Raw genomic sequence first — 13,540 nt, 5'->3', positions numbered from 1 at the left:
GGCACAATGTGTTGAGAATGAAAGGTATATGATATATCTGTGAATGAGAATCTTTAAAATATAAATATATACCAAATTAATAAAAAAATCTATATACCAAAATAAGTGCTAGTGTAATGTGAAATAGCATATGAAACGATTATAAAGGAAGTTGTGAGATTCATTGTTTGAATAAACAAAATTTGATCATAAATGAAAAAAATACAACATATGTTGATTTATATATGATTTTTTGTATTGTGTAAATTTAAGTATATTTAAAAGCATTTATTGAAGTAACATGACTAAGTACAATACATGATGATGACATAATACTGTAAACATAATATGGACAAGTGAAATACATAATATTGAAAAAGATATACAAAATGCTTTCATATATGGACAAGTGAAATACATATTATTGAAAAAGATATAAAAAATGGATACACATCCATGAACAGTATTATATGTAACTTTTAGGTAGGCTTAATGGCTGTAATAACAATGCTTTGTGTTTCTTGGCCAGCAAATGGAACCATTTTGATGTTGAGATCAAAGAAAAATTTGCAATCAATAACATTGCTCAATATAGGTTCCACAGCATTAGGTTCTGCTAGAAGTAGCTGGAAATCTTTTGCAGGAACACCCAACAAGGTATTTGATGGTCCTTCGAATGCAGTAACTTTAAGAAGCTCACCTGTTTCATCTTGCAAGTCCATTTTAAGCATGTAGCTAAAATCGCATTCAGAGAGATCAGTAGAACACTTTGGGCATTGGAATGTGTTGGGTGAACTTTGCACAACTTTTTTCTTACATTTTTTTTTGTTCACTACCTGTGGACAAGATAGGTAGTAAAAGTTGTCTAAGTGAAGTTTTGTAATAGTGGCCTTCACACATACATTCTTTTGGCCAGGAAAGCTTTCATCAGTAATAGATGAAATATCTATTGGATTTTCAAATGTGTGGGGGGAAAGGTTGGTTTGTGACAATGAAATGTATGGTTCGTCAACCCCTTTCTTGGCATACCATGTTTGTAATGTTGTGGTTTCCAATAAATCTAGATTGATTAAAAGTGTAGTTGAAAAGATAGTATCAAGTGATTTTCCATTCCAAGATACTATACGGCCAGACTTGATCAAAAGAATAGGAGGATTCGGTTCTAGGGACATTTCAAATAGTTGCTTGCCCTCGATTTGACAGTGGCGACCCCAAAATGTAATATCTATGGTACAACTTGATATGTCTATGATTGTAGCAGTACACTTTATTGTCTCAGTGCCATCTCTTTTACGTATGGTTGATGTAGGGGAGATTGATAAAACTATTCCAATGACATCTACAAGGGCATTAATAGGGAACGATTGTAGTGAATCTATGCTCTTAATGTGGAAACTATGCTTGGGTATGGTAGAGTCTATGCATGTGGTAGGAGTTACTATGGAAGAGTCGTGGAGGATTATTTCAAAAGGGTTTGTGGAGCTACTATATTTTGTGTTTGCCACTTTAATACGACCGTTGGAGATCACATAAAGACTACCAGAGTGAATAACATGGTAAAAGTTATCAACAAGTTCATTAAAACAAGTCACATGTATTTCAGATCCTAACATGTCTACAAAATCAAATCCAAAAACTTTCCCATCACGTCCTACATTTTTGAAATTGTGAATAGGGGTTTTTGCTAATGCTCGACCTTGAATGGACCATTGTTTGTGATATGGGGTCAATGTTTTAATGGGAATAATTGGGAAAGGGTTCAATGGGTCTTCAGAACTATTTGATGGAAGGTAGGCAATAGCTTGTAGGAGTGGAGTTGGAGATCCAATGATAGCTGCATTATTTGAAATTATGTCGAAGCTAAGAATTATAATAGCCCTGCAATAAATTGAGATGTTTATTTAGTGAGGAGGTCTATAAGAAGAAACAAGAATACAAAAAAAAAATTGGAAAATGTGGACATACGTGTATTTGTCGAATATCTTGCAAGAATATTCTGTAAGGCAGAGAATAGAACCCGTGACTAAAGCTTCTTCTAGAACAAGACTGTTCATTTGGTCAGGAAGCAATGTTGGATGGGTGTGCATACCATCAGAGAGTTGTAGGCGATATTTGACATTTGTAGAATGAGGTTGTTGAATGGAATGTATTGCTGTAACTTGTAAAGACGGGTCAACAAGAGACATGCCTGCAAGAATGTCTGTTATGGCATTTGCAGTTAATGTTGCCATCATTCAATTCAAACTGAGTGGAAGATGTTGGCCTGTGAATAAGTTGAAATAGGACAATTAGGTTGCGACAAAGAAATTGCGGTCAACATGAAATTGAAATTGAGTGGGAATAACATGTTTGTTTATATAAATTGAAATTTGTTAATTTTTCTTTCTTTCTACAAATTTAGTATTAAAAAAAGAATTCTTCAAAGTAGTATTCAAGTTAAGATTGGTATGTTTGAAAAAAAAAAAGTGTTTGAACAGTTGTTGAAGTTATGCACCAATCTTTCCTATTTTCTAATTATCTTTATAAACAATAATAGTTCATCAAACTTAATGCATCTCATCTAAGCTATTTTTAAAAGACGGAGAGTATATAATGATAACAAACATTTTTTAAAGTATTCCCTGTGATACAACTCATCTAAGCTATTATTACACTATTTAGTTCAAAAAATAAAGTTATGAAGTAAACTTTTTAAAATTGTGAGTAAAAAACATCTATTTCTAAAATGAATGAGTGGTTGAAGCTCAAAGAATCATATTACCAAAATAAAAGTTTATTATTAACTTATGTTGATGATTTACACTGATAGACTAGGTAGGTCACATAATACCAAAATAGAAGTTTGTTTTTTCACTTTTTAGTATCTATACTAATAGTTGTAGCGCAAATATATGATTACGATATTTACATTGTGAGAAGCTAAAATAGCCAATCACATTTTTTTTAAGTATGCCTCATATGCATCAATGAAAAAGGAGACAGAGGACTCTTTATCACTTGAATAGTGTCGGTGACAGTATATCTCCTTAAGAAAAGTGAATAGCCCATCTAATTTAGTGTAACTGGCTTGGAATGTTGACATCGTCTCCTGAAGTTTTTCAATATCCAATTCTTCCACAAGAGGTGTTGATTGACATGTAAGTTTGAATTTATGTACAATATCATGACAGCTGGTGGACACAATTGAAGCAAGATTTTGGACATCAGTTGCAAGACAATCTGGTTTATTCACAGAAAAACATGATTCTGCTGGCATGTTTGTGATATCCATTGCCAATAAAGGGTTTTCAGTACTTTTGGTTGTATCTCCAGTAGGTAGTTTAGTGATACCATCACAATTTGTATCTTCGGCCATTTCCTGATAGGAGTACATTTGAAGAATGTATAAGTATCAAATAAATTTGATTCTCCATGTTATTAAACTATAAAAATTAAAATTTCAAATTCTAAATAAGTTTTTAAAATGGAAATAACTATTAAAATGTTCATATGCACTAATTTTGTGGAAGAGGTGTGGAAAGGTAGTAAGGAAAGAAATGGATCTTTTTGTACAAATATATTTGTGTATCACATTAGGGCTATTGGTACGATAGTTAGTGAATGATGTTATATATGCAAGAAGAGATTAGGTTTCATTTTTGCCAATAGAGCATTTTTTTAGTCACATATAAATTTGGTTGCAAAAATAATTTTCTTCATTCCTTTCATCAATACATGAGTTCATAAATTAAGATAATTAATAATTAGGATCACAATCATAATATATAATATAATTGAATCAAATAATTATAAATATTTTATAATTATGTTTAAATTTGAATTAACAATTGATAATTTTGAAACATAAATTTTATAGATAGAACCCTAAAAAATAAATAATTGATATAATATCAATTATGATTATAATTATAATTAAATACTAACTCTAATTTACAACATTAAATCTTATTCAAACCAATTAAGCAAATTCTAATTCATATAATTATGATTTTAGTCTAATAAAAAAAATTCATAATTACAATTATAGCTTAATTTACATTATTAAAATTCTAACAATAAAAAACAATAATAAACTTAATTTAAAATCTAATTCTTAATTATTATTTTGACTTTATATTATTTAATTATATTTATATAATATGAACCTGACATAAAATTTATTATAAATATAATATCAAGTTTAATCTTTAAAAAACTTACATTAAATTAAAGTTGTAAAACTAAAACTGAATGCTAATAAAATTTTATTTAGTTAGTTGTTTACTGTCATTTACTAAAGGCATAGAGAAAGTAGTTAATAATAATAGCCTCATTGTCCCGTATTCAGCAAAAATCATTTTTAAAAACCTATATAGCTGTCTTCTCAACCGTGGATGTGGCACTTAGGTTGTTTGCATGTGGTGAAAGGTGGAGGATGCTAGTATTCTCGGAGAACTCGCTTCTGGAGTTCCAAAACCAAGACATGTTCAAAACATTTCATACATCCGTATTAGAGTTGTTTTAACATTATTAGAAAGCTCCGGATTTGTCTTCCAATCTCCTGCTAATTCACATTCGTTTGCTCTCATTCACTATTTCTTCTTTTCCTCTGTGGTTTAAATCTAATGCCCTCCATTCTTACAGTTTGTAATGGTTTTTTATTCAGATGAGGATACGTAAAGGGTGCAGAAATAAGGTTGAAAATAGCAGGAAGAAGACTTGGAGGCGCAGAAAGCTGGTTCTTCTTTTAAACCCTCTAAAATCCTTCATTTCTTTGTGAAAATCAACATAGTAATGGAAAAAATGCATACCCTAAGTTGTAAAATCTTCTATAGGAGACTGCTGTAGTAATGGAAAAAATTCATACCCTAAGTTGTAAAATCTTCTATAGGAGACTGTCCAAGTTAATAAGCTTTACAGAGGCAACACCTGTGTCGCTATGGTCATGTTTTCAATTGAACATAGTGAATGAAATGTACACATCATTGTTTCAGTTTGACAAAGTTTCAACTGCAACTAGACTTGTGTATTTGCCTGTGTTGGTTATCTCAGTATTATTTTTGCACATTACCTGTAAATTTATATATATTTTTCTGAATTTTAAAACTCTAGCAATTAACAGTTTTTAATTTAAGAATAAGGTGCACTTTGATTCCTCTGTTACCAGCCTCCTCATTTTTGAATCGAACCCAATACACTTCATACCACTACAAATCAGCATTGTCAATTTCCTGTTGTTTTTTTCCAATAGGCAGGGACTCCAGCTCTAACAGAGCTCTTGTTGGATAAGCAAACATAGATAGTAGTCGCTTTATCCACTAAAAAAAGAATACATGATAGCTACTCATACTTGCACAAAATTCATTTGGCTTAAATGGTTGTGTCTGATATTTCTGTATTATAGTTTTAATACACTTTATTTAATACATATATTTAGAATTAACAGATGATAAGAGATAAATGTAGTGTCATTGCAGCCTTCTTGAACTTTGCCTCTTGTTCTTGGTATCCAACAATCTTCATGTAATGTGGACGCCCAGCATCTGCACAACCCATTGACTGATGGTCCGCTCTTCCTATGTCAAGAAAAGCAAAGCTTTTGGAATTCAATATCCAAATCGATAACATTACCAGGGTATGGTATGAGCTTATTGTGCTACCTTATTATAGATCTAACTTGCCTATGCGTTGATGTACCTCATGTGCATGTTTCTGTATTCTGGCTTATGCTTGTTTATGAAATGTAGTGTGAATTAAAAACTGTCTTATTTAATTAATCATATTGTGTTGTAATTTTGTGTAATTTTCCTGGATTTATCCGTATGTAAAAAAATTCTACATGATCTAGGAAAATATTTTACTGAGAAAATATCAATCGAAAGAGACTTAGATTCCGCGCTTCTGTATACCTGGAAATCCAGACTTAATGAATCTATATTTTTAATTTGTCATTTTGAAAAGCAGAGTCAAATGGCATAGGAAATATAGATTTATTTATTTATTTAAATAAGAAATTTGAATACATATATCAGAGTTGCGAATTCTTCTCTCTAGCTTTACAGAGGCAACACCTGTGTCGCTATGGTCATGTTTTCAATTGAACATAGTGAATGAAATGTACACATCATTGTTTCAGTTTGACAAAGTTCCAACTGCAACTAGACTTGTGTATTTGCCTGTGTTGGTTATCTCAGTATTATTTTTGCACATTACCTGTAAATTTATATATATTTTTCTGAATTTTAAAACTCTAGCAATTAACAGTTTTTAATTTAAGAATAAGGTGCACTTTGATTCCTCTGTTACCAGCCTCCTCATTTTTTAATCGAACCCAATACACCGCCCCTATTTTCTATAATTGGGAGATATAGCTGGTTAGATAGGAACGTTCTGCTCAAGGAAGGCCATCTCTTCCCACCCCGTTGGACCCTCCGGATTTGACTCATCTCCAGTAGTCTTTATGCTAACCCATCAAGCAACTCTCCCGGCCGGCATTTCAATCTTTGGATCCTCCCTTCGGTATGGATGGACGTCCTTCACCCACGATTAGTTGCTAAGGAGAGGCGCTAGCGGATGCGAATAAAAGCTGCTTTATTATCAGCCCCCACCCACAGCTGTTTTTTTCTTTCCATCGATCCTCCTTTCTCTTGCTACTTAACTCCCATCCTTTGTTTCCGGATCCACCCTTCCTGCTGTTGATAGACAGTCCCTATACAAATAATGGGCCCGCTGTTGAGAGAATGGAAGAGCTCCGGTTGAGTCTAGTTAGGCTATCATGTATATAATCTGGCTCGGTGGCAATGAAGGACAGAGGGCTATAACTCCCTGATCAGATGCCGAAATTGTCACGCGTCAATCATATTAGTTTATGAAAGACGTGATGATAAAAAAGATTTAGGGTGATAGAAGTAAAGAAGAAAGGCAATGGATGGTAGACGAGTGGCAAGGAGTGGTGAGAAATTAAATAAATCCATGGATAGTTTCATCCTAGGGAAAATTTGCCAAACAGACCTACAAGAATACCTAGGCCAAATTTGTATATAGATTGTTATAATATTATAAGGCCATCCAATCTACATATCTACCACAAAACATAAGCCAAATTTGTGTATAGATTGTTATTTTATTATAAGGCAATCTAATCTACATCTCTACCACAATACATAAGCCAAATTTGTGGATACATTGTTATTTTATTAATTGGCAGTCTGAACTTTCATAAGATGCAAACCATCGAAAAAGACGTAAAATTATACACTGGAGGATGGTATGAAACAAGAAATAAATCCATGGATAGTTTCATGCTAGGGAAAATTTACCAAGTAAAGAGAAGAATGGAATGATCAATGTTCCATATAAGTGTAGGGTTCAAATCAACATTTCATGGTTTAGGGTTTAATCATAGACACTAGAAAACTTTGGTATATGGATGAGGACCCTGGCCCCATTCCCACTACTTCTGGGGATTATATTGCACATGATATTGCTGTACCCTTCCTTATTCATTTACGCCATGGTACACCTTTCCCACATCTCCAGGCAACTGTGGATTTGAGCATCTATAGAGAGGAAAGTAAAATTTTTTTACATCAAATAAGAAAAATAATCTGCATTTATTCATGCATTTATTCACAGAAGCACTAGTACCTAAAATAAAATGAAAATATATGGCGACAACCACAAAAAAGGCTCCTAAGATCCTAACGAGCAATTTACCCTATCATTACAAGCAAGTACGATTAACATTGCCAGCCTATCAAAACCCTAACCACAAATAGCCTATCGTAAGGAATAAACTAGGGTCCAAACCTAAAGAGAAAATTAACCCCAACGTATAATTCAACTGAAATTGTTGCTTAAGTGGAATAAGCTCAAGTAAAATCATCAGGCCTTGTTCATATTTGTCAAATGCCAAAATACCACATCCAACTCATTGAGTGGAGTCCCCTTGAAAAGATGAGACTGGCTTGAACCTTGAATTCATCAAGTGTAACTTGCCTAAAGAGATACTTATTGTGACATCTAAGATTCTGAGCCAAAGGTTTTCCCATAAGGAAAATCTACTAATCCAACCCCAAAAGGTGAAGTTGACGGAAAAAAATGTCATTTATTGTGAATATAAATGTTGTACCATTTAAAAGCTTTGAATATCTTAGTAGCCATGATTGATTTAAAATCTAGATACTGTAAAGTTTAAACCGTCCCTTTCATCCTTATTGTCTGTTGAAATCATCTTAAAGGAAGAAATATACACATTTTAATTTTGTTTTACACAGCACTATTAATATCTCCAAGTTAACCTTTGTGCGAGTGTCCCTATGATTTCACAAATGAACCGTGCCATGCTGTCTTACAAAGCATTTTAAAAAAATAAAAATTGGGTTATAGCTTCAGCTTTTAACTTGTGCTTTATTTATGTGATATGAAATTCCAAAGTGGTCCAAGAGGAGTTATCCGTAGCAAGAAGAGCTACCAGCAGCAAACTAGGAAAGGGAGGATATAGAAGCTAAAACGGATTAATTTACAGCAGACCATAAACCCCAAAATTTGAGTTGATTATCCTCCATGTACCCAAAACCCTAAATAAATGGAAAAACTCACTTAAATATAAGTAATCTGAGCATAAAAATTTCAGCAACGTAGAAGGTAAAATACTTGTTTGATGGGAAAATGTAATAATAGCATATAAAGTTTAATAGTCATGGAAAATACCTGTGGCAAAGAAGTAACTTGATGGACGAATGCAAAGCTGAAAACAATACATCCCCAAATCAATTAGTTAGGAAAACAATTTATAGTCAAGAGGAACTGAATAAATAGGATGAACAAAGAAAACAAAGTATAATACACATACCATTGTTAAAAACTCAGAAATTACAAGTAAAATAAGTGACTGTTAAAATACAGGAACACCCAAATATTTGTAGCACTCCCAGGTCGGTTAAGCATTCCTATTAAATGCAAACCAAACATCTTCCTAAGTTACATCTGTTTTCTTTAAATGAACAACTACCTGAATAAAATATCTCTGCGATCCCAATGAAGAGAGGAAAAACAAATATCTTGTTGATTAAAAAGTAATTAAAAAGTAAGATTTTGTTAGTTAAAATGTTAATTATTTTAATTAATCCAGCATGACTTTTTTCTTACACTTAGGGTAAAATGGGATCTCTTGAGGTTTCTAAACTTATATACATGCTCGCTAACAATCCTAATTATATTCATATGTAAAAAGAAAATAAATCTATGAATAAAATCATTTTATTATTCTAGTTTAACAGATATTTATTATTTTTTCTATAGATATTTCACCTCTTTCTTAATGCTTCATTTTTAAAAATCCTAATTATATTCATATTTAAAAAGACTATACTAAACTCTTTATAACTTGCAAAAAGAATATTATTCTAGTTTAACAAATATTTATTATTTTTTCTATAGATATTTCACCTCTTACCTAATGCTTCATATCCAAATAAATCATCCCTAATCTTAATTACTAAACTCTTTATAACTTGCAAAAAGAGTATTATTCTAGTTTAACAAATATTTATTATTTTTTCTATAGATATTTCACCTCTTACTTAATGCTTCATATCCATTTTATTAATATTAATATTATTAAAAATTAATAAGCGTTACACTAATAATCCTAATAATATTCATATTTAAAAAGAAAAGAAATCTATGAGTAAAATCATTTTATTTGAAGGTTCAAACTAATTTTTATTAATCAATGATAATCTTTTTATATGAATTTTTTAATTATTTCTTATCTTAAACATCTGTATATAAATGAGAACTGCATACTTGCATCACATTCATTTTTACTCAGGTCAAATTAAAATGTTGATATTGACCTTTTATTTAATTAAGATTATGGTTAAAATATTTTAACTTTTATCCTAAATTATATTTTAATTTTTATCTTAAACGATATGTTAACCATTATTAAACTCCTATTTGGGTAAATTGTACTTTAACCCTAAGCTTGAATGATATTTCAACCCTAATGTTAATCGTATTGCTACTTTAATCTTAAATGCTATTTTATCTATAATTAAACCTATTTTTATTGTTATATTTATATTATACACCTTTAAATCATTTGAGATTCATTTGATAAAATATATTAAAAAATCAAAAAAATATAATTTAAATAAAATATATTAAAAAATTACTAATAATATAATCAAAATTTATAAAGTAACATTTAAAAAAAATTCTATCAAGCATAATAAAAAAATAAAAATTTACAGGGTTTTCACCAACGCCAAACTCCTCTCCTGTTCGGTAAACTGCATCAGAAAACAAGTCTGGGAAACCTGTATCAGGGAAATGCAATGTTGGTGGATTCTAGTAGCCACTCACAAATAATCTGTTAATGATGAAAAATATCATTGATTTGATTGCATTAAAGTTTTCAGATTTGATTTACCCTTTCAAAAGATTTGCCCATCAATGTGTACATTGCTGCTTACGTTCATGCTTTATCTGTCACCGCCATTGATCACCACCCAGCTTGTGGATAGGCAGAAGCCGCTAGAGCACGGACTGACACTATATACGGAGGCATAGAAATCAAACATAGTGGGGCATAGGCTATGCAGTGCGGTTTAAAGGGCTGCATAGCTAGTGCCGATGAGTCCTTTCACGCAGCCACCGTACGGAGATGACGAAATAGGGAAAAAACCAATCAACGGCGGAAACTTTTCCAATGGTCTTGCATTCGTTTTGGCTAACTTTCAGCCATAGATTTTAAAGATTGTGTTGGTCATCTCAAATAGGGAATGCCTTCGGCGTAATTAGAAGGCTTCTGAATACACCAGAAGAATTGGTTGTTTTCCATGGACGTCACTTCCACACGAATAGGTAGACCCGTCATCATTTCACCTCAAAACAAGTTCACCTTTGCATTGATTCCCAGCGCCCAAATAGGTAGGTATGGAAATGGGTCCACCTCTCCATTTCTGATGTGGTGAAATCATATGCCCCTCCAACTGTAACAAAATATTTTTTTGATGTCGAACCTCTGGATGATGGACTTTTTAAATGTGATTAATTTTTTTTTTTACGATTTGACTCTCTAGCACAATATTTGGCTTACGATTTTGTAAGTAAAGAAATTCTAGAAAATATTAATGGAGAATTTGGGTACGCATGGTGATTAGCCCCACCACCCTTTCATTATTTTATTTTATTTTTAATTCCTTTGATTATATGTTGTGAGTGTAAATTTAATAATTTCCACATTTTCAAGTTTGGGCTTTTCCTGTTGTTTTTATATTTAAATCTCTTTCACACTCTTCCTCCATGTCACTCCCTCTTTAGATATATTGTTTCAATCATGTTTCAATCCTTGTAAGTGGACAAATAGTTTATTTAAAGCTGTCACTTTTCCATTAAGACCATTGTTGTGTAAATAACATTATTAGCTAATTGATATATCATTTGACCTCATGTGACACACAAAGGTATGTAAACAATAAAACAATTTTTTTCCTAATTGACCTTCATTTTAAAATTTTTATTGAATTAATTTATTTCAAAATAAATATTTATTAAAATAAAATATTAAATTTTAACATAAAAAATATTTTTTTCTCTATTTTTTAAATTATCATTTTTATTAATACTTTGATTTTGATACCATTTGGACTTTACATTCAGTTTATTCTATTTTAATATTTAATTTAAATTAAAGTTTAAAAATTAAACAAATTCTATTAATTATAATTCAAAACTTATTATTTTTGTTTTGTTTAATATTTTGAAGTTAGCAATGTCATATTTACTTTATTAAAATAAATAGTTGGAAAAACATTAAGAGTAATAATTAACAAGTATTTTGAAATGTGTTTTGAAATCTCTCTCTCTCTTTGTCTTCCCCTTTTATCTTTTGCTCTCTCTCTCTCTCTCTCTCTCTCTCTCTCTCTCTCTCTCTCTCTCTCTCTCTCTCTCTCTCACACTCACACACACACACACACACACACACACACACACACACACACACACACACACACACACACACCATGTTTCTATCTCCCTGTCGTGATATATATATCTATCTCTCTCACTCTCGTTCCCTCTCTCTCGCACACACACATTCTCTCTATATTGCTTTTCACTACCACCTCCTTTATCTCTCATTTGTGCCCCTCTATCTCTATCTTCCCATCTCTCCATATCTCATTATCTTTATGTCTCTCTTATTCAATCCGTCTCCTACTCTCTCTATATATCCCTATCTCCACCTCTCTATGTGTCACCTCCTATATCTTTATCCTTTTATCTCCACCTCCCCCTCTTTCCTTGCCTCCCTCTTTCTATCCCTATTTCTACCTCCCCCTCTCTCTAACTCCTTTCATCTCTCCCTTTGTATTTCTATATATCTCTCACCCCCCCCTCTCTCTCTCTCATACACACACTCCCAATTTCATCCTCCTCATCTCTATCTCTCTATCATCTCCCCTCTCCGTATCTTTATCCCTCTCTATCACTTATATATCTTTCACCTACTTCCTCTCTCATTCTTTCATCCTCTATCTTTATCTCTCTAACACTCCCTCTTCATATCTGTCTATAATTCGCATTATCTCTAACTCTCTCTTATTCACTTCATATCTCTTTTTCCATATCTCTATATCTATATTTCTCTCCTTCTATATCCCTCTTGCCCCTCTATTTTTTCTATCCATGTCTCTCTACCTCCAGTTCCCTCCCTCTCTCTCTGTATCTCTTTATATCCATAACTTTATTTACCTATATCTCCCTAGCTCTCTGACTCTCTTTCTATACCTATCTTTTTTCCTAATCATCTCTATCTCTCTATATCACCTCTATCTATATCTATCCGTCTTTCTATATTGAGCTATTTTTCCTTCTCTCCCCCTCTTCTACTTTGTCTATTTCTACCTATCTCTCTCCCTCCCTTTCTATCTACACCCCCATCTCTCCCTCCCTCTCTCCCCCCATCTCTGCCTCCCCTGCTCCCTCCCTATCCACCCTATCTATCTCTATCCCATTCTCTTCCAACATATCTCTATATCTCTCTTTCTCTTCCCATATATCTCTCTCTCTCCCTCTCTCCCTCCCTCTCTACTTGTCTCTCTACTTGTCTCTATTTGTTAATCTATCTCTCCCCATCTCTATATCTTCTTATATATCTATCTCTCTATCATTATATTTCACCATCTAAATCTCTCTCTAGCTCTCCTCTCTCTTCCTCTTTACCTCTCCAACTTCCTCTATCCCTTTATCTATATTCTATATCTCGTCATCTCCCTCTTTCTATCTCTCCATCTATTCGTCTCCCTATTCTTATCCCCCTTCATCCCTAAACATGTCTTCCTCTCTATCCATACATCTCTCTCCCTCTCCCTCCCTATCCCTTTTCCTAGAGCTATATATTTATCTCTCTCTCTCTCTCTCTCTCTCTCTCTCTCACTCTCATAACATGAGCCTATTAGTAATGGACATTGGTTATCTTCTCGATTAAGAGGTTTTGTTACAGTCATGCTAGGATCCTTGTAAGTGGATTCATAGTTGAATTCAAGCTATCATTTTTCCATTGAGACCTTTT

At 32.5% G+C, this 13,540-nt stretch overlaps 1 protein-coding gene across 1 annotated transcript; it reads right to left on the bottom strand.

Annotated features, from left to right (window-relative positions):
• Window positions 1-458: 458 nt before the first annotated feature.
• Window positions 459-2,210, bottom strand: LOC131050266 (replication protein A 70 kDa DNA-binding subunit A-like). The gene is made up of 3 exons (XM_057984455.1): window positions 1,945-2,210; window positions 1,572-1,857; window positions 459-815 (listed from the first exon to the last, which is right to left on the bottom strand). Exons 1-3 carry the CDS (start codon window positions 2,208-2,210, stop codon window positions 459-461), a joined length of 909 nt encoding a protein of 302 aa, XP_057840438.1.
• Window positions 2,211-13,540: the final 11,330 nt, after the last annotated feature.

Source organism: Cryptomeria japonica, unplaced genomic scaffold (assembly GCF_030272615.1).
Source record: "Cryptomeria japonica unplaced genomic scaffold, Sugi_1.0 HiC_scaffold_17, whole genome shotgun sequence".
Lineage (NCBI taxonomy): Eukaryota > Viridiplantae > Streptophyta > Pinopsida > Cupressales > Cupressaceae > Cryptomeria > Cryptomeria japonica.
This window is presented reverse-complemented; position numbering and strand designations above follow the sequence as displayed.